The 23,458-nt window shown below is 37.2% G+C and overlaps 1 protein-coding gene across 4 annotated transcripts in view; it reads left to right on the forward strand.

The window, feature by feature from the left end:
• The window catches only part of DENND4C (DENN domain containing 4C), a 64,789-nt gene that overhangs the window by 16,420 nt on the left and 24,911 nt on the right, over nucleotides 1-23,458 (forward strand). For 2 of the 4 annotated variants that reach the window (XM_017730591.1, XM_017730592.1), the window contains exons 3-20: nucleotides 299-551; nucleotides 1,518-1,587; nucleotides 2,801-2,970; nucleotides 4,454-4,695; nucleotides 5,534-5,600; nucleotides 6,244-6,302; nucleotides 7,614-7,758; nucleotides 8,092-8,267; nucleotides 11,865-11,965; nucleotides 14,993-15,211; nucleotides 16,210-16,355; nucleotides 17,477-17,512; nucleotides 17,747-17,877; nucleotides 18,707-18,839; nucleotides 19,302-19,508; nucleotides 20,188-20,316; nucleotides 21,047-21,191; nucleotides 21,524-21,670. In XM_017730591.1, the coding sequence (XP_017586080.1) occupies nucleotides 299-551; nucleotides 1,518-1,587; nucleotides 2,801-2,970; nucleotides 4,454-4,695; nucleotides 5,534-5,600; nucleotides 6,244-6,302; nucleotides 7,614-7,758; nucleotides 8,092-8,267; nucleotides 11,865-11,965; nucleotides 14,993-15,211; nucleotides 16,210-16,355; nucleotides 17,477-17,512; nucleotides 17,747-17,877; nucleotides 18,707-18,839; nucleotides 19,302-19,508; nucleotides 20,188-20,316; nucleotides 21,047-21,191; nucleotides 21,524-21,670 (2,576 nt within the window). The remainder of the gene's footprint in view (nucleotides 1-298; nucleotides 552-1,517; nucleotides 1,588-2,800; nucleotides 2,971-4,453; nucleotides 4,696-5,533; nucleotides 5,601-6,243; nucleotides 6,303-7,613; nucleotides 7,759-8,091; nucleotides 8,268-11,864; nucleotides 11,966-14,992; nucleotides 15,212-16,209; nucleotides 16,356-17,476; nucleotides 17,513-17,746; nucleotides 17,878-18,706; nucleotides 18,840-19,301; nucleotides 19,509-20,187; nucleotides 20,317-21,046; nucleotides 21,192-21,523; nucleotides 21,671-23,458) is intronic. The other 2 variants (XM_017730593.1, XM_008630852.2) reach the window with 1 other exon arrangement.

A 23,458-nucleotide genomic window follows, 5' to 3' on the forward strand; every position in this document is an offset into this window, starting at 1 on the left:
ATTTGTATTTATTTTTCATTGATAGTGCAGCATTCCAACTAGTTCTATAACTAAAATCCTTTTCAATGTAGCATGATTTTATTTTTCTGTAGCTCTGATCTGTTCCCACAGAGAGTTCAGTGTAATTTTAAATATTTCTGAGCAGTTTCTTCAACCTCAAGTGCTGCATGATGAAAGACAATATAAAAGGTGCCTGGTAAAATGTTGCAATGATGACATAGGTTGCTGTCTCCGAATGCGTTCAAGTAACTTCATTTCTATTTGAATGCACATAATACTGTTCCCTTCCTGTGTGCAGAGTTCTGTATGAGGGGAAGGAACGCATAATTTCGGGCTGTGAGGTGATTCAAGCTACTCCGTACGGTCGTTGCGCTAATGTTAACAACAGCTCGGCTTCTTCACAACGCATCTTCATCACCTACCGAAGGGCCCCTCCAGTGCAACCTCAGAACTCACTGGCAGTGACAGATATCTGTGTCATTGTTACCAGCAAAGGGGAAACCCCTCCTCACACATTCTGTAAAGTGGATAAGAATTTAAATTGTGGTATGGTGAGTATTTACAAGCTTGCGTTCCCTTTTTTTTTTCTTTTTTAACCCAACAGGCATATTTAAAGGAGGAGGTCCTTGAACTCTTTTTAGCACTACTATAATTGTGTTCTATCACTACACCATAATTCCTTCATTCTTTATACAATGTGTGAGATGTCGGTTTTGTAGGTTTTGTTGTTTTGATTTCCTCTCGGGTTAGAAATTACTGTTTCATACTGATTACTCACTACTTCAGTTTGCATATTCGTCTATTCGTCTGGGTGCTATTTAGGAGTAGTGCAATGAAATGTTAATTTATTCTTCTTTTAATTATCCCTTCCCTTCTCTTTGGGGATGCTGGCATTTGGTATAATCAGAAATGCTTTTTTCTTAGTTATTTCTAATGCCTGTGTTACTTAGACATTGTAAGTATGATAATTGCTGCTTACAGTTTCTCAGTTTGTTTTAAATGGTTCTCTTTTATTTAGTCTGTTTTGCTTTTAGTTTGCTTGGAGTGGAATAAGTGAGGTTTTTTGAGTGGTAGAGTTTATTTAGACAAACTACAAAAACTGTGTCAATAACCAGTTTACAGAACTACAATAAAAGCTTCAAGCTATGAGTTATGATGATTAGAAGTTGACTTCCCCTAATGAAGTCCCCAAAAGAGTCTACTCTTAAATAACTGAGGAAACATGAGGGTGGAAATTAAACTGCTTTATTTTTGCCTGTTCTTTTGTTGAAACAGGTCAGAGAGTAGTGTGGTGGTGTGGTTATTTTATGTAAATCCTCTAATCTCTGAAAAGTGAGGGAAGGATGAATTCTCATTTTTGTAATTTACATGCACTCAGCAGCCAACTGGTCATTTTATTCTGTAATGCTTTTTGTTAAAATATCTGATTTCTTTGTAAAGGGAGTATATTCAAATGCTTGATTTCTGTTGATTATTGTCGTCTTTGCTGGTTCTGAGATGAAACTTGTGTCTTTCAGTGGGGTTCCAGTGTATACCTTTGTTACAAGAAATCTGTGCCAGCTTCTAACTCTTTAGCATATAAAGCTGGTAAGTAGTTTTAGAAGCTGTCTTAACATGTTAACAAAAGGATTCAAATGCCTTGTTGAAATAAAAGAATAATTTAAAAAATTTTAGTGCTGTCTGTGGGAATACTGTTCCTGGAGGATGTCCGTTGAAATCAGCTTCTATAATGCCTTCTTTGCTCTCCTCATTTTTTCCCAGGGGAAAAAAAAAGGGAATAGCATTTTTCTTTATTATTCTTGTTCTTATGACAGGCTTGCTGCCTTAGGAGCTTTAGCAAACTTTTGTCATAGCAAACATTTCAGATGTAGGAAAAGACTTCATATTTTTGTGTTGGTGATAGCGGAGAAGGAGTAATTAAAATCCTGTTCAGCCTTACTTGTATTTCTTTCTATGTCTAAACATCTTCTGTTTAATATGAAAGTTAAATGTATTTCTTCCCTTCAGTTCCACAACTATTTTCTTGTTCCTTATTTGAGGAGAGTGAAAAATATTCTGAACAATAAATGACAAGTCTGGCTTTTAAAAGGTTTTTAATGCATTGCTACAGATTATTTTTTGTTTCTGAAGAAGCCCAAAAAAACTTTCAGAACGTTTCTGCTGAGAACTAAGTGTACCAAATTCCTTTGAAAGGAGTAAATTACCAAACGGAAGTTGAAAGAATAGATAATGAAGTTGGTGTAGCACAGAACAAGCAAGATGAGCAGCAATAGTAAACCCATGCTTGTGTGCCTTTTTTCTAACAGCAAGAGTTTGATATATTTCTGAAAGCTGGATAAACAATTCTTTTAAATTCAACATACAGAGTAGCAGAGAATGCGGACAGTCAGCTAGTTCATCCTATTTTCAATGAAGGTATTATTTCTGTTTTTACAGTAAATTATCACTTTCTTCATAGGAATTTCTAATAAAATCTAATCCAGTGGCACATTTAAATAGCACAAGTAATTCCCAAGTGGTTTGATGTGAAAATCTTCACTATGTACTGGTTTTGAGCAGTTATTAAAAGCGTAATAGCTCAACAAATAACTTCAGTATTCATATACTATTTTCAAGTGATTGTTACTTGGATGGCTTAGTCTTACTGTCAGATGAAAGACTTTCTCTTTTCAGTTATAATCTTCAGTTATAAAGTTCAGGTAACTGTCAGGCGTACCTATATTTTGTGGAAAATGTATTGCTTGCATTATTTACGGCCTACAGAGCAAATGTGCTTACTTTTCTTTTTCCTGTTCTTGAGGCTTAATTTTCAGATATCCTCAAGAGAATTATGAATCATTTCCACTGTCAGACTCTGTACCTCTCTTCTGCCTTCCTATGGGAGCTACTATTGAGTGCTGGGACCCTCAAACCAAATATCCACTACCAGTGTTCTCAACATTTGTACTGACATGCTCTTCTGCAGAAAAGGTATGGCTCCACACTGTGTTTTTGCTTTTATTTCAGGTGGCAGTTATGGAGATAGATGGGGATTGTTTCTTCTGTGTTTAAGAAATACATTATCTAATACTTCCTTATAAAATTATATTTCTTAAGCCTTCATGTGAGATGAAAGTGAACCAAAACGGGAAGCAGCTGGAAGAGTATATGCTGTTTACTCCTATGTCAGCTGAACCATACCCTTAGCAAAACCAAAGCTCACAGCACATGGCTTTCCCTGTTCTTTCATGTAATGGGAATGGAAGTGTAGGCTACATATTAAGGAGAACTTAACACGCGTGTCAGCAATGTGTTAGCAAATTGTTACAGTTTTCACATGGTTACCTTAAAAGGCACTTCTATGTGACTTTATGTAATAGGGCTCTGTACATATCTCTGCACATGAGTTGATAACTAGCTACCAGAAAACAGGAAGGCAGGGAGAGGAAAAGTATGTGCTGAGAGGGAGAATGTGAAAGGCTTTAATGAGCATCCAAGACTTAGTGATCTTGTTGAATTTGCATGAAGGGATGCATGAATTTGCATGAATTCAAACATCTGAATTCTAACATTTGGATCTGTCTGCTGAATCTGTGGAAGGCCACCAGCACACAAAGGAACCAAAAATGTGCCTTGGCTTACATGTGGGAAGGTAGTAGAGGTACTCCTGATGAAGCAAGGGAGCCTTTGCTTAGGGTTGGTCTCCCAGCTGTTGTTTCATCTTGCCAACTGTCTGTGTGTGTGTGTGAACTGTATGAGGGAGTGATTTAATGTGTGATTGACTCTCTAATAAACAGCAGTTTGGCTCTGTTGGTGATAACAGCTCAACTTCCACTCTGTCTCACTCCCCTAGTAGTGTCTCACTCCCCTTCTCCATTTCCAAACAGAAGAAAACATTTGTCCAAAATATTAATACTTCTATTTCAAGCAGGGATGCAGTAGCTGCTACTGTTTTTCTTTCCTTATTCTTCTTTTGCTAAGCTTACCAGAATAACTCAGTTATGAAACTCTGACAAATAGGGAAGGAGTATTAGAAAAGGTTGGTATCTGTTTAGCTTGATAAAATGAAGGAAGTCAAAGCTAAAATAATTTTATTGTTTGGTTTGGTAGTGATAGGGGAATTTACTAAAGAGAAACATTTCATGAGAGTTTGAGTTTGAGATTTTGGGGGTGTTTTTGACCCAGAAGATTAATAAGGTTTTGTCACAGAATGAAGGTTTGGTTCCTTCCCTTTCAATTTGCTGAGTATGAATACTTTGTTGAGGAAGGTGCAATGAAAATGAGGAAGAGAGTTCAAACCACTTTGTTTATAAGGTTGCTTTGTGTATATGGCATAAATAATGTCATTTCATAAGGTACCAGCAAAAGCACTGTAGTTTGTGCAAACACCGAGGACTTAAAGATGCACCAAAAGTTCTAGCCCAATTTCCTGTTAAATACTGGACTTGTGTAGCTGTTTTTCTTAATCTTTTAGGTTTACGGTGCTGCTATCCAGTTCTATGAGCCTTATCCCAGGGAGCTGCTAACAGAAAAACAGCAATCGCAGCTGGGTCTTCTGAAAACTGTAGAGAGAAAAGTGATTACTTCCAAGTCCATCAATTCAAACAAATGCATCTGTCTTCTCTCACACTGGCCTTTCTTTGAAGCATTTAGAAAATTTCTTATGTTCATCTACAAACTCTCTGTCTCTGGACCTCATCCTCTTCCCATTGAAAAGTATGTGAAACATTTTTCAAGTTGATGTGGGAATGTAGTTATAAGCTCAAGAAGTCATGTGATTTGTGCATGTCTCAGTTGCCTAGTTGCTATAATTGATCCGTCATCTTGTTTGCACTGTTTAGCTTATGTTGTACTGATAGAAATTGTTGCTGCTTCTGTTTAATAGTACTGGCTCTTGCAGTGCCAGCAAAGCTAACTGGATTTTACTCCGGGTTTTTTTTAGAATATGTCAAGCCTGTTTACCTTTCTCTTAGCGAAATCAAACACAGAACAGACTGAGCTGTGATACATGCTACATTTGCTGTCCTTTGTTTTAGCTTAATAAATATAAGCTCAAGAATGCTGTACATTAGCAGCGAATATCTATGCCTGTTTCCAAGCACTGCAGCTAATTCAGATTGTCTGTGGCTGTGTTTGTAAACTCTGCAAAGGATGCTTGTCATGATCCTGAAAGTTTGCTGGAAAATGATGTTACCTTCAAAACTGTTAAGACATCTGGCAGTGAAGTATATACTTTAGCAGAATCTCCTTTAAAACTCTGTAGAACTAGGCTGCCTGGGGTTTTAAGTGGCTTGCATAAATGCCATTTTGTTCATATCTTTTGCTTATATATCTGAAGCTGCCAGTATTAATTTTCAGGCATGAAATGTGAGCGAATTAAGCTTCTTTGTTTCGGTTTGCATAAGAAGGCTCTTACACTTACCAAAACAATAAAGAAATCTTAACAGTCTTTCTAAAACATGCTAGCATATTAATTCTGAAATGTGGTTAACATTGCTTTCAGCCCTTCTTTACTCCCCGGTGCTGTTTTTCTAATATCTTGTCTTCTTTGCAGGCATATATCCCATTTTATGCACAATATACCTTTCCCTTCACCACAAAGGCCAAGGATTCTTGTGCAGGTAAGCAAAATGTTTTCACTAGTTTAAAATCCGTTTTAAGCCACAGCAATGGCAAATCCTCTCTTGCCTTTGGTTTCCTCCTTTATGTTTTTTACTTGGGTTTGAATACTCGCCTGCTGGAAGGGAGAGGGGAGGAGATGGATGGGCTGGCCTTCTCTCTCATTGGTATAAACCTGGGACAACTTAGCAAAGGAAACAAACTATTTCAGACTTCAGGTGGTGTGGATGGCAGAAGTGTCCTACTTGCGCTTTTGAAATATCTGCCACGTATTATGGTTTTATTTTATAGGCACCATTTGCATTACCTCTGTGGCAGGGTTGTTTTCTGTCTTTCCCTCACTTGTCCACCCACTGCTGTGGGTCAGATGTTAGTCCCCTGGGGCATTGTCTCTTGTGCTTCTCTGTTTAATCACCCAGCAGTAGTTACATACTCAACACTGAGTCACAGATGGTTTCCTGTAATGCTCAGAATTGTTTCAGTGATTAATACATGTTCTGTTCACTTAGTGAACCCGAGTCCCAAAGACACTGTGTCTGTAAGCCAGGCAGTTTATAAGACTATGGATATATATTTATATTGGAATATTATACTGTATTAACTTTGAGGTTGTTCATATCAATCACATACTACTTTGTGTTTCAGCTTTCTGCCCATGATGCATTAATATTGTCACAGCCAGTTTCTACACCATTGCCATTAAGGTATCATTATTAATGCTTTAAATATATGCTGCTTGAAAAAATCAGAGGCAAGTAGGAGTCAGTCTTAGAAGGAAGTCAAATGTTAGTGCAATCTCATTAGGTGTTATAAACAGGAAGCTCAATATGCACTTTTAATGTTACACAGTCCTTTCTTGACATAGATGTGTCCCTTGTGGAAGTATAATATCATTAATTATCCTGAAATAAAGATGACTTGCCAGATTATTGCAGGAACTCCAAAGGAATAATAAGGTGTTTGTGAGGAGAAAAAAAATACACATATTTAAAGATCTTGTATTTTCAGAACCAGTGCAGTAAGCAAAATTTAATAGAATAGAGACTGCTATCTTGCTTTTTTTCCCTTTTTGGATCCAAGAGAGACAGTTAAATCAAGCAGTTAGGTGAAATCTGTGAATCCACAAGTGTGCCAACATTTTGGAAATTCAAAGGTATACCTACAAATTATTTGTGCTTGAAAGTTGTTGCAGTCTCTATGGATGCTGCCTGCACCTTCTGGGTTAGACCTCTCTATGATTGTGACATGGGGTTTTGTTTCAGCACTTTCGCTGTTCTTTGGTTTTAAGTTGAAAACCAAGATCTTCCGCCTTTTTATTCTCTCTGCCCCAAAGCATTATCATATAATATTTTTTATGCAGAAGAATCCCATCTTTAATCACAGTTTTTACACAAGCACTTAGGTGAAAAATTGCAGCCCTCCACCAAATTGCAAAGCAACATCTAAAAACTTTTTTAAGGACCAATTTGACACCCCTGTACTCATAGATATCATTACAATTCCTAAATGTGTACTGTCCAAACAAATTAAATGGAAGCTAAACTATAGGAACTAAAGGCATGTTGCTATCAGAATGATGGATTAATTTCATACCAGAATTTGATGCTGTGATTCTAAGATCAAATGGATACTCTAGTTCATGATTCTTGCATGAAGTAACTCATCGTATGGAACTGCTGGTGTTGTTTTTGTTTGAATTGGTTAACCAATTAGATTTGCTTTACTGTTATGAAGACAAGATGCCTGTGCATCTATGAGAGCAAGCAAGACAAATTCAGCAGTAGCGTGGTTTAGTGTATGTTTCTTCAGCAATAGAATGCAAATTTAGGTTTCTTTGGCATAGTATAAGCCTTAAAATGACATGATGGCTGTTAGTTAGATAGGTAGGTATTTAGTGTGTATTAGCACCATTCAACTAGTTGATCCCAAAGAGTTGTCAGAAGTTTGATAGCAGTAATTTTTTTTTAAACCCTGTAATATTTTTCTTTTCTTCCCCTTTCCCATCTACTCCTTAGTGGAGCAAACTTTAGCACTCTGCTCATGAATCTTGGACCAGAAAACTGTGCCACTCTATTACTTTTTGTATTACTAGAAGGCAAGATCCTCCTCCATTCCCTTAGACCAGCTGTGTTGACAGGCGTTGCTGAAGCTGTAGTAGCTGTAAGTACAAAGTGTTCTATACAGTAGTGAGAGAATCAATTTAAACGCCACAGTTGTAACAAGGCTTTAAGTTGAAGTTATTGATGTACTGAATGGTCTTTTTTCCCAGCAATAGAATTTAGTTCAATTGTCCTAGCTAGTAACTCTTAGAAAGATCATAATTTTTGCATAGATAACTGATTAAAGTAATCAGACTTGGGGACTTTTTTCTGATAGTGTTACAAAGCTTTTAGCAATTTCATTTCGATGTGCTGTATGTAATCTCTTGGTTTTTCTTTTACAATATCTGTTATCTTGTGTTAATGCATTTATTTCATTTAATTTTTCCTTCAGATGATATTTCCATTTCAGTGGCAATGTCCATATATCCCCCTCTGTCCTTTGTCTCTGGCCACCGTACTCAGTGCACCTCTTCCATTTATTGTTGGAGTTGATTCACGATACTTTGATCTGTACGATCCACCACAGGATATTGTGTGCATTGACTTAGACACAAACATGGTCTACATGTAAGTTCTATGGAGATTTTATATTTTTCTGTAGACGAAGAGATTGCTGAAGTGCTCAGGAGATAAAATTGTTAAACACTGTTTGATGCAATGTGGTTTGTTTCTTACTGTCCCCTGTTTTTTTTCTCATTTCTAATGCTTCAAAGCAAATTAAAACTTAGTAAGTCAAGGATCAACACTTGGCACTTCCCATAAAAATGTGATGCAGATCTTGCATCTATAAATTTGTGACAATGGTAAGTAACTAGGGAAAGGATTGGTCCCCCTGTACTAGGGTGCTGGGGAGGCTGTATCTCAAATTCTGTGTTCAATTCTGGGCCCTTCGCAACAAGAAAGACATTGAGGTGCTGGAGCATGTCCAGAGAAGGTGGTGAAGAGTGTGAAGCACAAGTGTTGTGAGGAACAGCTGAGGGAGCTGGGGATGTGTAATATGTAGAAAAGGGCCCTGAGGTCCTTATCACTGTCTGCAACTGCTTGAAAGGGGGTTGTAGCCAGGTGGAGGTCGATCTCTTCTCCCAAGTAACAAGAAGTAGGATGAACAGAAATGGCCTCAAGTGGCACCAGGGGAGCTTTAGATTAGATAGTAGGAAAACTTTCTTCACTCATGGTCGGGCTTTGGAACAGACCGCTCAGGGAAGCGGCCGAGTCACCAACCCTAGGGGTACGTAAAAAAGACATGTAGGTGCAGTGCTCGGTTTAGTGGTGGACATGGGTTTGTGGTGGTCATGGCAGTGTTAAGTAAGTGGTTCGACTTGATGGTCTTAAAGGTTTTTTCCAACCTACATGAACATGAATGCGTCAGGATCTTTGATAACAGCTCTTGATGCTGCAAGCACTTGGGCTACTTTATGTTAGTGTTACTAAAGAAATTTTTCTGAAGTTTTGTGATTGTGAGCCCAATCAAGCAAAATTTGATGTCTTCCCTACATTAATTCTAAAATATTTTCACTTAACTATTATATTTTTAGTACTTTTCTTGAATTGAAGTATTCCTTGAACAGTTTCTTTGCACCTTCTTGAGGAGAGGCTAATTCAGAATAACTCTTGTGGGTTTCTATAATTTGAGTACAAATAATGGAAATTAAAACCCGGTTTTTTCAGGTGTTCAGTAATTTTATTAATTACTTTTCCATTTTTAACTAGATCGTAAATAGAAAGATGTATCTTAGTTCAAGATGAGCATGATCATCACTAAATCAAGTGCACATCTTTTCTCTGTGAAAATTTAGTTTTATTTATCTCATCATGTCACTTTTAAACTCTTGACTTTCTTTTTTACTCACCTGAGTTAGAGTTATTAATTTGATTTGTGGATCAGTGAAATGCTTTCTTGATTTTTACTGTCTCAGAAGGATCCTTCCTCTAGTGACACAAATGTTTCCTTTACATTACTGAAATGTTTTGTTTTGTTAGTAGCATCACAGGAAACAGCAAACAATGGAGCAAATTGTGTTTATTTTTTTATCATGGGGGTTTTTTTTCTCCTTCCCCTAGGTCTCCATAAAAAACACTTTAAAAAGCATTTGCATCAGTTTATACCGAAGTATTATGCCACCAAGAGAATAATTATAAGTGTTGTGAAAGAAGGTATTGAAGAATGTCATGAAAGATAACTTATTCATTTGAAGATACTTGCAGGGAAAAATACCTCAGTATTTTTGTTTATAAGTAGAATGGAAGTTGAGGACTGCATTGCAGAAAAATAGAGATAAAACCAGGAGATTTTGCAGGGAGACAAAGAAGTTGAGATGCTTTTAGGACTGTTATAAAGACCAAGTACCAGCATTACTTGGATTGGTTGTTGAACTAAAAATCTCCTAGTGGCTGACCACTTATGAGGCAGGCAGCTGGAAAGGCTTTCCCACCCTTTTTTTTACGGTCTTATAACCCCTTTTCTCTTTCAATAGTGAAGTGATCTCTTCTGATTTTGCTGCCCATTTTGCATTTATCTCATCTATACAACCTGTTTGACTTCCAGAGGAGTTTGGCATCTGTAATATTTGACTTGGGTAAATGTGAGGTATTGGTACCTGCCTTATAAAACGTTTCTAACCTGGAAATGAGTATATCTTTCAATTTTGGAAATGTGTAGGTAAACCCAAATTTCCATACAGCACTTTGTGTTGAAGATAATACAGAACTATGAAAATACTGTGTTATTAGTGAATAAAGATTGTTTAGTTTAATTTTATCCACATTGGTTTCTGCCCCTTTTTATGTCTATGGCAGTGTGGTAATGCTGGATTTGTTTGTTTGTTTGTTTGTTTAGGTGTAAAAGCATTTAACAGCACTGTTGCTGTTTGGAAAGACTGCTGACTAGAAAAATAACTTCTGAAAAATTAGATATTTTCTCATACATCAGTCTGTCTAGTGTCTTTCTAGAGCAAGTATGCTGCTACCTTTCTTAAGCTATTCCAAAAATACTAAATATTAAATATTTATTCATTCAGCATCTTCCTTATTGCTTTTTAAATTTTTTTAAACTCTCTCTGTGATACTTAATGAGCTTTCAATGTTAAGTAGCCTTTTTAGGGCAAAGATTTGAGAGTTTGTGTTATTTTCATAGCAGGATTTCTTTCCTGTCACTTTTGGAATGGCACCACTTACAGGGTTTATAGGCATGCCACTGTTGTGGGGGAAGAATGGGCAAAGGCATCCATAAGCATGGAATTTTTCTTTTAACTCCAGAAACTTTGGCTTCCTTCCTAAGATATTTCTGTGTTCATGCCAATAAAGCAAATTATAATGGAACAAATATTTCACAGATGGAAAATGCAAAAACAACTAGTGCCAATATCAGCCTGGATAGTAATAACTGGTTAGGTCTCATGGTGACAAGGTTTATTGTAGTCTGTGTAAGAGCAGCTCTCTCCCACCTTCTGTCTTCCAGAAAGAGGCATAGGAGTTCTCAGGATTTATTCCCTCCCTTTGTTTATATCCAACTGCTTAAAGAAGGTCTAGCATTGTAACTGTTGTTCTCCTTAAAGAAGATGAGCATCCCTTTAGGCAATTTACCCCACTGCTTAATCAACCACGTGATTTTCCAGCTGTAAACTGAATTCCCAGTCTTTCTAGTACCAGTTGGACTGTGATTGAAGAGGGGACCGGGTTGCCATAAACATATAGCAAAGTACCATATAATCAAGTTCCCAGACTGATCTGGCCTTTTTCAGTAACATGTATTCAGAACTGCCTTTCTTTGTATCTGTAGTGGTATGGCAGGTTTATGCTAGAATAGATTTTGCATAATAATCACATACAGAACAGTGTGCTTAAATCATAGTAGCAAGGCTGATAAAAAATCTGAAAGGGAAATAATTTAAAAGTCTAAGTGGAATCTGAAGGCAGATCTTCCTTGCAGACTGGAGAAAACTCTACTCATTACTCAATTTATACTGTTCTTATTTGAAAAAATGAAATTCTGAGTTATGTCACTCCTATTTTTTTTTTAAACAAAAAGGTACAGTGACAAGATTTCTTTTCAAAATAATTTGAAGGTACTGTCTTCTGTAAATGAAGCAAATTAAGGTGGTTGACGTTATTCTTTTTCTATTGTCTGTATTTTATAAGTTCTCTTTTGTCTCTCCTGTGTTTTAGATCAGATGATAAGAAGAGCACCAACTGGAAGCAGTTTCCTAAAAAGCCATGTAAAAGTCTGCTTAGCACCTTAAAGAAACTGCACCCACAGCTGGCAGCAGGTGAAATAAAGAAAATAAAATTAATTTTAATTAGCATCTAAATGTAATTACTTCCTTCTATTGCATGAAATGTGGTTAATTTTTTTAGACTTTTTTTAATGTGACTTCTTAGAATTTAATCTGGTTTTTTAGCCTTTACTCGTGGTCATGTCCAGCTCTCATCCACCAGCACCCCCCCAAGTCCTTCTATGCAGAGATCTGTTCATCCCCCAGCCTGTGTTGATACTGGGGGTTTCCCCAACTCAGGGTGCAGCACCTTGTAGTTGATCTTGTTAAATCTCAGATTCCATGGGCCCACTTCTTGAGTTTGTTCAAGTCCCTCTGGATGGCATCCCATTCCTCAGGTGCATCAACAGCAGCACTCAGCTTGGTGCCATCTTCAAACTTCCTGAGGGTGCACTCAATCCCTTTGTCTGTGTTATTAATGGAGACATTAAATAACACAGGCCCCAATATAGACCCCTGAGGGACACCACTTGTCACTGATGCCCATCGTGACTCTAAACCATTCACCACTATGCTCTGGATGGGACTATCCAACCAATTTCTTATCCCTCTAACAATCCACCCGTCACATCCATCTTTTAGAGAGAAGGACGTTAGGGGGGTCTGTGCCAAAGGCTTTACACAATTCTGGAGATCTGTAGCCCTTCCCTTGTCCACTGATGGAGTCACTCTGTCATAGAAGGCCACTGGGTTGGTCAGGCAGGACTTGCCCTTGGTGAAGCTGTGCTGGTATCTTAAATCACTTCCCTGTCCTCCATGTGCCTTAGCACAGCTTCTAGGAGGATCTGTTCCAGGATCTTCCCAGGCACAGAGGGGAGGCTGACATGTGAGTAGTTCCCAGGGCCCAATTCTAGCGAATATCTCAGATAATGAGATGGATCATGGAGTAGCTAAATTTTGACAAAATATTTTGTCAAAAGAAAAATAAAGACTGACCATCTTCAGCCTAATGTCTTAGACAGATAAGAGCAATGTTCTAACTGACCTAACAGTTTTCAGGTATTGTTTCTGTCTAAATATAGGTAGGTTTTTTCAGGTAAGGTGGTTCAGGCTATGTAAGGTTATGTCATTATGGGGAAGGAAATGATGATCGCCTCATAGGTGTACCTAAGATACACAAAATTCATAAATTGCAAAAGCAAAAAATGGTATTAATTAAGAGGTAAGTGTTCTTGCCTTTGTTTTCTATGGTTGATTTTTTTGCAAATAGCCTTTACTTCATCTGTTAGAAAATCTCAACTTTTATCAGCAGGGTATGTCATTCATTAGGAACTACTTCCCAATCTATCTTGAGCACAGCCAGTGGTCTCTCTTAAATAATTTTTCTATTTTGGCAATATTATAATAGCTATGTTGTAATACTTGTTTATATTTATGTAGAGATGTAACTGATATTTTTGTTACAATAATAAGTGTGGAGCTGTCATTTTCAGCAATCCTGCTGCTGTTTTTTTAAGACTGTAAGAGTAAACTCTGAATGTCACTTGTTTCCACCATTTGGTGCACTAAAATATTAGGATCTATGTTGGAAAAGTAGTTTTAGATGTGTATTCTTCCGAACAGGGAAAACACGGTCTAACAAATGAGTGGTTTAGGTCGCTTAAAGAATCAGTGGCAAAGGTATCAGTAAAAGCAGGTTTCATATTAATATGCAAATGCACAACAAAGTTCAGTAGCTAGGTTCACTCTGTTACTGACTACATGGATGAAGCACAAAAGGAAAATCAGATTAGAATCAAGGTAGAATGATTGTAACAAAGACTGAGGATGCAAAGTAGCAAGAGTATAAATAGTATGGGGAGGCCCTTCTGTAGAGTCAAGAGTTGCAGATGGACTCACTTGTTTTCTAAATTCCTAATGGAGCCTAGGTGCCACTGGATCCAAACTTAGTCTTAGACTAAGGGGCCAAGTCCAAACTAAGCCCCAGGTTTGTCTAAAGGATTTAGCATCACTTAATCATTGATTGATTTAACATTTACAAAGTGATTTAATATGGTTTACTGTAAGCACCACAGTAACTTCATTACAGATCTGAGATGGAAATATTCAGACTATACTTGCTGTTGGGTGTTTAAATCCGTTCACACATGCATGCACACAGACCCAAAGAATTGTGTATAAAGGTGTACATACTTGTTAAAAATTCACCTTGAGTTCAGTGAGGTACTCCTGTCAGATGATTTGGCAACACTCAATGGGTGGTAAGTTGAGCCTTGAGGATTGGGTGGTACTGGGGGGTACTAGTACTGACAGCCCAGACCCTGTCAGCAGGTTACAGCAATGGTCCTCAGAGTATTGCAAACTGGAGGGCTGGTGGGCTCCAAGAGGTCCCACTGAGAAGGAGGTGCTGGTACAGTCACAGCTGCCCCAGGGAGCTCAGAGGGCCTGGCTTAGGACTAATCTTCATAGTGTCACAAGATGATTATCTTCAATCGTCTGTCAGTCTTCATCCTGTAGACTGGAAACTGCTGGAATTTTCCTTAAAAGTCGTTATACTTGTTCTGTTCAAGCTGTGATTTAGGCAAATAGTGTTCCAAGGCCATCCATTAGGCAAGAAATATTCTTTAGGCAGCAGCAGTTCCTCAGAACAGCCATTGTTTCTGATAAGCTCAAGGGGATCTTAACTGCTCAGGAGCCATTAATCAAGGCCAAGGCCTAAAGGGAATGCCTGTGGAGACTGGAGGTTGTACAGCAGCCCAAAAGGAGCTGGGTTGGGGCAGGGAGTGGAAGAAACCACCACACGTGATGGTTTGTGTTTGTGTTGATTTATTGTTGAAAGACTATATTCAGTTGAGTATGAAGTAACATTAACTGAGCTGACGTCCTTGTTTTATGTCACAGACTGCTGCATGAGTTAGAAAAATATGCTTTTGAGGTAACCTGCCTTTTATATCAGCCAATTCAATTGGAAAATAATCACAAGATTTCTAGTGCTTATCACTTATGCATATGGGCAAGTAGAAAAAAATTTTGAATGCACTGAATTTTTATTAAAGGATTGTATGTGTTGCTCATTGACAGTTCACAGGAAAACTCAAGAAGGCTCTGCAGTGGAAATGACTCCTATAGAAGCAGACTTTTCCTGGCAGAAGAAGATGATAGAACTTGAGATGGAGATCCAGGAAGCATTTCTCCGTTTCATGGCATCTATTTTGAAGGGTTACAGAGCATTCCTCAAGCCAATCACACAGGCACCTTCAAATAAAGCAACTGCTGCCGATTCCTTGTTTGATCATCAAGGTGAGGGTGGTGCAAACAAGCTGCTGACAGCACTGTTACAGCTTTAGAGCTGAAGAGCTGCATGACTTTAAAAGGTCAAAGTTCCCTTTGGTTGTAGAGTTCTTGGCAGTATTTAAAATGGCAATTGTCTAAAGTTCAGCTGTTCAAAGTTGATTGGAACACAGATATATGCACATAGTATATATGTGCATATATAGCACATATATATTCTAATACAAAGCACTAGCTTTGTATTAGAAAAAGCTTTTTTTTAGTAGCATGATGCCCTCTCATCATGGCATATTCTACAAGGGCATCTCTTGGGAACGAAAAAATATTTCTCAATTTGTATGAAGCAAAAATGCTAAAAAGCCCAGTAATGAGGAGTGAAGTAATGGTCTTGATATAAATGGAAACATTGTGGAGAATGGGGCAGAGGTCAGAAAAACAGTAAAGCAATAAACAATAGTGAGCAAATATCACTTCCTTCATCACTGTTAACTATTCAGATCTGTTCATGAGTTGAACACCACATAGAATGTCACAGGGTTTTTTTATGTGGTAGTGTTTTGGGTTTTGTTTCTTTTTGGGGGTTGTTGTTTTTTTTTTTAATTAGTGGATGAGAGATTTGACAAGAGATTTTTAGTTTTCAATTTTATCAGGCCCGTCACCTTCTTTTAGAATAATATAATTTTTATTTTTTATTTTAGTATTGTTTTAGCTGTTGGATGCTTTTGTACAAAGTCATCTTTTTCTTGCACAATGAATCAACACAGTGAGAAGGGATTACATGGGTGTTATTGATTGCTGAGGATTGTTAGCTATGTTAAAAAAATAGCTACTAAAAAATGCTATTATTTTAATCTTCCAAATGCAAGTAGATATAAGTAGTTGTTGTTATAGATAAAGCAAATACTTGATGTATTAGCACCTTAAGTAATTTATGTTGACACTTCAAGTGTTCATTTCTTATGGAACTTTTAACTGGTATTTAGTTGTGTGTTCCCTTTTATAACCAGGATTTTTAAAAAGCAGAGACCGTGCCTATACAAAGTTCTACACGCATCTCACCAAAACACAGATATTCAGCCGCTTTATTGAAGAGTGCAGTTTTGTGAGTGACAAGGATACTGGCTTGGCATTTTTTGATGACTGCATAGAAAAGGTGAGAAATGTAGTAGTACTACTAAATAATATTTTTCTGTCTACTTTGTGTTACTTTACTGTCATTTAGTTGAGAAGGTACATAACTTCTGTAATAAGTGTTCAAAGGGATTGGAATTTTGGTGGTTATTGCTGGCTCTTTTTCTTTTCTTCATCATCTTGCGTGGTCATAATTTCTGTGTTGTTGGATGAAATTTTAATTAAAGGCCTGTAGGATTTCAATCTATAAGATAATGTGAGAATTACCAGTAGCTGACACTTTAGCAAAATGCTATTTGTGTTTTCTCATTAAATGTTAGTTATCCTCCCTTCAATGAGGAATTACTACCAGTGGGCATCTGTGTTGTTGTTTTTCGCAATTTCAACTTAAAATACACCTAGTGCTTAAGATGGGGTCAGAACTGGTTTATGTGGATAAGTTCCCCTTTCATTACATGCATGTTATAGGAGAAAGATTGCTGTATCCCATTCTTTTTTTTTTTTTTTTTTTTTTTTTTTTTTTTTTTATGAAGTCACATCAGTATGGTTCTGATCTAGATAGGTTATGGAGTTTATAGCGTCATCTTTAAAATTCCAGGTTCACAATATAAAAGCTAGGAGCTAGAGAATTGTATTTATTTTTTAAGGCATATATATGATTCTTTCTGGGCAGAACATTCTAATAATAGCTTCTTATAGACTGAGTCTTTGATTCAGTATTGATTCTAATCAAATTAACATTTGTAAATGGATAAAAGTTCATTTGCCTTTCCTTTTCTCTGCTAAATGTGGGGTATGCATCTAGAGAATACGTTGTTAATAATTTGTTATTAGTGCAGGTTGTCATATTGGAAATACCTGCAAAATAGTAGTTTGTCTCAACTAAACTAAATGAAAGCACTTTTCCTTTGATAGATTTAGGATTTTGTATTTAGTAGATAATGTGAGCGGATTGAAAGCATGCTGATTACTGAATTCTTTACTGAAGCATTTGAAAAAGAGCTTAATTGCTTCTACAGTAATATGGAAAATTGCTGTTTCTTCTTTAATATTTCAGGAAGTGACACAGCTTTAATAGAATTATTTAGGATTTTGGTTTTGAGTTGAGAAGAAACTCTTAATTTTTTTTTTTTCTTTTCCCAGCTCTTTCCAGATAAAGGAACGGAAAAAGGAGAGAAGGTACTTTGCCCTTGAAAAAGTTTAGGAATATCTGATCATGAAATAAAAATGGAAAGCCAAGGCTGTGGACTTGATATTTGAGTAATTAGAACAAGTACAATTTATAGAATATATATCCAATCAAATGCAGCATATATTAAATATATTTTTACATATTCTAACATAATTGAAGTTAAAAAGGATACTTTGTTACAAAGCCAAACTCTGTATTTAGTGTACAAACTCTGTTTTCAGGTTGATGTAGATTCTGTTGAAGATGTACGCTTGATTGAGCTTGATGAGTCACAAAAAAGTGAGCACACAGTGTTCATAATGCCACCAGAACCACCTGCTGATGATGGACAGGACCGAGTGCCAAAATACAGGTACAAGTTAAACAGTCACATAGAGTGAAACTGGAGTGCTTATGGTGTTTAGCAGGGCAGATGTTCCATGTTGGTGCAGGACTTGTCTTAATACAGTGTTCAGAAGAACTCAGAGAAAGATGTGAACTGCCCAGATTCTGGTAAGTTTCTGAAGCTCTGGAAGTCAGTGGTTTGGGTGTGTACGTGTGAGGGAATTTGGATTATGGTATTAATTTTTCAATAAGTTCTTTCCAACTATATGGTAATACTTTTCTGCATGTATTCAGTGTTCTTCTTCCTGTTTGAGCCATTTGTGTGTACTTTGTAGCGAGTGCAGTGCACTTTGTTCCATGTTGGAAATGATGAAGGGTGGGTTATGAATCTACCCAGTACTACTGATCTGCAGACAATGAACCAAAAGAACAAAACATGCACTCCACTTTTCAGATTTCTTGCATTCAGTCTTTTTCAGCCCTGTGCAGGAAGTGTGGAGTTTCAGACACTCTGGGTATGATTTTTTTCTTCCTGTCTCTCTTGGAGATCATGAGGGTTCTGTTTTTTGCTGTTGTCCTTGTTAATCATCATCTGTGCTCCCCTGACCTTCATGACATGGTTAGCCGTCTGGTTCTTATTTCCATCATCTTTGGAGGTTTAATGTCCAAGGCATCTTCTTGTGGCATCTTTGTGAATAAGGCTAAAAGGGTCTTGCTATCTTCTCTTTTTTTTCTCCTGGTTCTTTATTCTCCTGTTTGTCATTTTTTTCCATGCCAGCTGTCTTTGTATGGCTTTCCTGCTATGAGCAGGTATGTGAAAAGCTTTTATTTTCTGTTTTTTTAAATCATCTATATAGCTATAAGAACTTCCCGCGACTAGATTTCAAGCTCTTTGACAGGCCACAGGAGCTCAAGCTCTCCTTCAGCAGACACCCAGCTGGAAGCAGCATTTCAAATAGTCCAGCACTCATGGCAAAGAGGACAAAGCAGGTCAGATGAGTCTCACTGAGTAATCACTGTGTGATCACTGAAAGAAACAAACTTTCTTGATAGAGCTGCCACTTCCTGTTTATACTATAAGTTAATGTTGTTAGAGGTTTGGTCTGTGTAATTATTGAGAATGAACACTTACAAGTAAAAGAAACAGAAGAGATTAAAAAATTAGCATCTGAGATTACAGTTTATTGTCAAATGCATCTTTAAGCTTTAGACTGTAACAAAAAATTAAATTAGAATTAATGCTTTAGTGCAGGGAAAAAAGCTTGATCCTGATGCTAGTTTTTGCTTGCAGAGAGTCTTAATAAGAGAGCGGTAAAAAGGGATCTTTGGTTGAATGTGTGTCTATTATTATTATTAAATTCTTACTCTTAAGAAGCCAGTATCTGAGTTAGATTTCTAGATTCAAGATGTTGTATCTTTTGTCTGCTTTTATTTTTTGTTTCACCCTTACAGGAGATAAAAACAGCCCATAAATTAGCCAAGAAGTATTATGTCAGCCCTTCCCAGTGGGCTAAGTGTCTCTTCAGTCATAGTTACAGCCTATGGTTTATTTGTCTACCAGCCTATGTCAGAGTTGCACATCCCAAGGTCAAAGCACTGCAACAGGCATATGATGTTCTGATTAAAATGAGGAAAACGGATGTGGAACCACTAGATGAGGCAAGTGCAAATCAAAAAAAGTTACCATGAATGTGAGATAGAAGACAAGGTGCAAGTACAGTGTGTTTCGCTGACACCACCAGGTTAAGTGTACTTATGGTTTGACCTGTGTTAAAGCCACCTTAAAATCATCTCAAGTCTGCTTAACTACAGCAACTGGAAATTAATTTCCTTTTTCATCCCCAGCATAGTGTCTGCTGGGTCAAGTACTCCAACTCAGTGTTGCTAGTCATCTCACAGATGCCTTCCAGAAGGAAGTTCTTGAATATCCCTGGTTTTTAAATGCACTTTAAATTAATGCCTTGCAGCCTTACTGCACTAAAGGGCTAATGGGTTTGTGTGCAGCATACTATTCTTTCAGTAGTATCCACAGGCACATAACAGCAAATTATGCTGCTTTTCACATGGGGGCCTTACTTCCTTTATTTCTGAAATAGAGGAGCTGAATGGAAAAAGAAAATCGGCATGCTCAACAATGTGACTGCTGATGTTATTTCAGGTTTTGTGATTTCCTGTTTAATTTTTGCTCCCTCTTCTGGCTGTGGCACGTTATGGACTAAGTAGTTGCTCTCAAGCGGCTTTCCCTTTTACATGTGTACAAGTTGGAAATCAGAAAAGAGCTTAAGATGTTTCAAAATTCTTGTCCTTGGTCCATTTATGTGTTTCTGTATCTTGTCAGGTCTGTTACAGAGTAGTAATGCAGCTCTGTGGACTGTGGGGTCAGCCTGTTCAGGCTGTGAGAGTCCTTTTTGAAATGAAAAATGCTGGAATACAGCCAAATGCCATAACCTATGGTTATTACAATAAGGTAAGGGACCAGTGTGTTTTGCAGTTGTCACTCCCAATGTCCGGTAGCATGTTTCTAAAGTTGTTTCTTGCAGCTCTTCACTTGGATTTGCTGATTCTCTTGGTCAAGCAATCCTTTTGGACATGCTTACAGAATGGCTGAATCTACAGTATATGGTTTTACACTGTTAAATTTACATTCCCATGCTGTTTGGCTAACCAAAAATTCTATTGAAATATAGATTTGAACTGTTTGCCTTTGCAAATTTTGGAACCATCTAGGGCTTCCATGTCAAATAAATCTATTCTAAGGTGTATTATTTAAGACAGCAAGATCCAAGATGGATGAAGGCTGGAATTAGCCTAGTTGAAGTAGCCTCTCTCTCTTTTCCTTGCTTCCAAGTTTCTGGAATATCCTGATGAAATTTCATGGTAAACAATATAAAGGAAAAAGAAAAGAGGTGCTACTATGGTCTTCTGTTGCAATCAAAATATATAAATAAGAACAAAATCCATCTTGTTTAATTAAAGAAATCTTGATCCATTGTTTGCTTTTACTCAGCTGTTGTGTACTGACCTGTGGAATAAAAGGGAAGGGCTCATAAAATTTCAAGTATTTGTCCTACTTCACATGGTTGACAGTAAATGCTTTTTTTTTTGATGAGGGGAAAAAAGAAGCTTCTTGCCCTACTGTGTTTTTTAATGTAACTTCCTTACTGTTTTTGTTATTGTAAAAATGTCTCTTTCTGCAGGCTGTTTTAGAGTCTTCTTGGCCTAGTAGTAACCGCAGTGGCATATTCCTGTGGACAAAGGTACGAAATGTAGTTCGTGGCACAGCGCAGTTTAGGCAGTGCTTAAAGAAATCAACGCAGAGCCTACGAATGCCTGTGATATCAGGTAATAAGTTAGTTGAAATTGATTTATTTCTGGTCAACAGGAGCATGACATGCTTTCTGAGGGATTGCAGCTAACATTGTGGCTTTTGAAAGTGGAAAATCTGTCCTTAAATGTATAAAAATTGGTATTTGCTAACTTGATGCTTGTAACAGGATTAGCATGTCTTTTGCATACTGAAGAATTAATTGTCTGATTTCTGTTGCCAGAATTTCATACTCCTATTTTATATGTGCCAGCAGAAGTATTTACTATTGTCTGAAGAGGTTAGATTTGTTAAAAAACCTGAACAATTAAGTCCTCTCTTACTAACCAGCTCTCATTCATGTCTTTAGCTCTGCGGAGTCCCACGGGTGGAAGTGATGGGGACATGGTGAGCCATGGTAGCGTGGATAGTTCTAATGATGCTAACAGTGGGGAGCACACCCTCTTCGTCAGTGACTTAGTCAGGCTTGATTCCGTTGATAATCACTCTAGCACAGGTACTAGATTCTGCTGGGTTTACTACTAACAGTTCCCCATAAGGCTAAATTTTCTAGTGTCCTGTTGGTTTCCCCACCACAACTACTGCTTTCCCTTCTTGAGGCTGTAGAGAAGTGTGGAGTTAACTTGTGTAGAAAAAAAGTACACTATTGTTGAACATTCTTCCTTTACTGCACATCATGCTTTAGTTTAGAATGGACCATAGTAGAAATACTCTTACATTAAAAGAAATGTTTTGCTGTGGTCTCATGTACCCTGCTTTTTGTGTTAACCTTCAGAAAAGGTTTGAAGCCTCTGACATATGAGGCTGTTTAATTTTTGCATGTTGTCATTTATTCATAGAAGTAATAGTCTGTGTCAGTAAAATCTTCCCATAAAAGGAAAGGAGTGATAGTTGGTGAGGTGATTAGAAGGTAACACTTAAAAGATGTTTCTCCTTGATGATATCCCAGAAAGGTCTAATTAGTATGTTATGTTAGGTTATAGTAAACCATGCTTTTAAAGGCCATGTTCAAGTGTCTTAATAGTAGTTGCTAAACTTTGAAATAAATACAGACATTATCAGAACCTTGTCACACAGTTTTAGGAGACTGTGGAAATGGAAAGGCAAGTGATAAGCTGGAGAAAAACTCCACGTTAAACATAGTGTGCACTCTTTGAGACAAACTGAAGTAAAAAGAGTGCACAGGAAGTTAATAATTTGAGATAGCAAGACAAAATGCATGGTTCTTTGTATCTGCTTTAGTACTGATCACATCCTACCTGTGCAGTCTCAACTAAACTTCCTTTCTGTGTGTATTTCAAAACTTAATGTACAAAATTATTCTAGCACACTCTTCATGTTTTTAATATCTTGAGCCCTTCTGTAAAGAGAACTTTGAGTCTGATTCCTGTGCTTCATCTGATATGTCTGCCTAGATTACTGAACTTCCCTTCTCTCTGCTCTTTGTTGCTCTGCTTTTTGCTCTTTGCTGTCCCTTGGGTGCCGCATTTATCCTTGGCTATCACGGTGTGGGGTGCCGACTTATGGTGTGAAGCCTTGGATGCGCGTGTGCATTATTTCTACCCTTGAATGTTACTCCTGCAGGTAATTCACCCATTTATTGATAGGGTATTTTCACTTCTGCTCAAGGCAGGGATTACTAACATTATTGAAACTATGATAGAGAGAAAATAAGCACCAAAGAATGTCAGAACTTGATTTTCTATATAAAAAGTTTTCAATACAGCAGCCAAATGTGTTAATTGATGGCCACTCAAATTTTTGATTCTTTTTTACATATTTGTTATTGTTTGGTAAAATAAATAGCACTGATATGTACGGTAGATGAATTATGTCTGTCACCCAAGTTTCCTAACACCTTTCACACTCAGTGATTTACACTTTGATCTTTTTTGGTACAGTAATGTGTGCTAAAAGGAACTCTGAAGTATATAAACAATTCTGTTTAGCATGTTGCTGAGAAATATGTCCGTATAGTATTTTTGTCTTTTTGCACATGCAGCAGCACTTCAGATAAAAATAACAGAGAAAAGAGACTTTCTGGATTGTTTCATATGACAAACTTTTTGGATTACTGTAAACTTTTTTTTAGCGAGTTACATCTGGCAAGTTTAACTGGTATAGCAGAGAAACAAACGTTTAAAAAATGTTTACAGTTTTACTTTTTCTTCTATTACAGTTTTTACTTTTGCATACAGCACAAAGATACAGCACAGTTTATAGTACAGGGGTTTTTTTTTAGGGCTGAATTCACTGTTAGAAGTTTGCTCAATTATGGCTGTGC

Source organism: Corvus brachyrhynchos, unplaced genomic scaffold, assembly GCF_000691975.1.
Source record: "Corvus brachyrhynchos isolate BGI_N302 unplaced genomic scaffold, ASM69197v1 scaffold93, whole genome shotgun sequence".
Lineage (NCBI taxonomy): Eukaryota > Metazoa > Chordata > Aves > Passeriformes > Corvidae > Corvus > Corvus brachyrhynchos.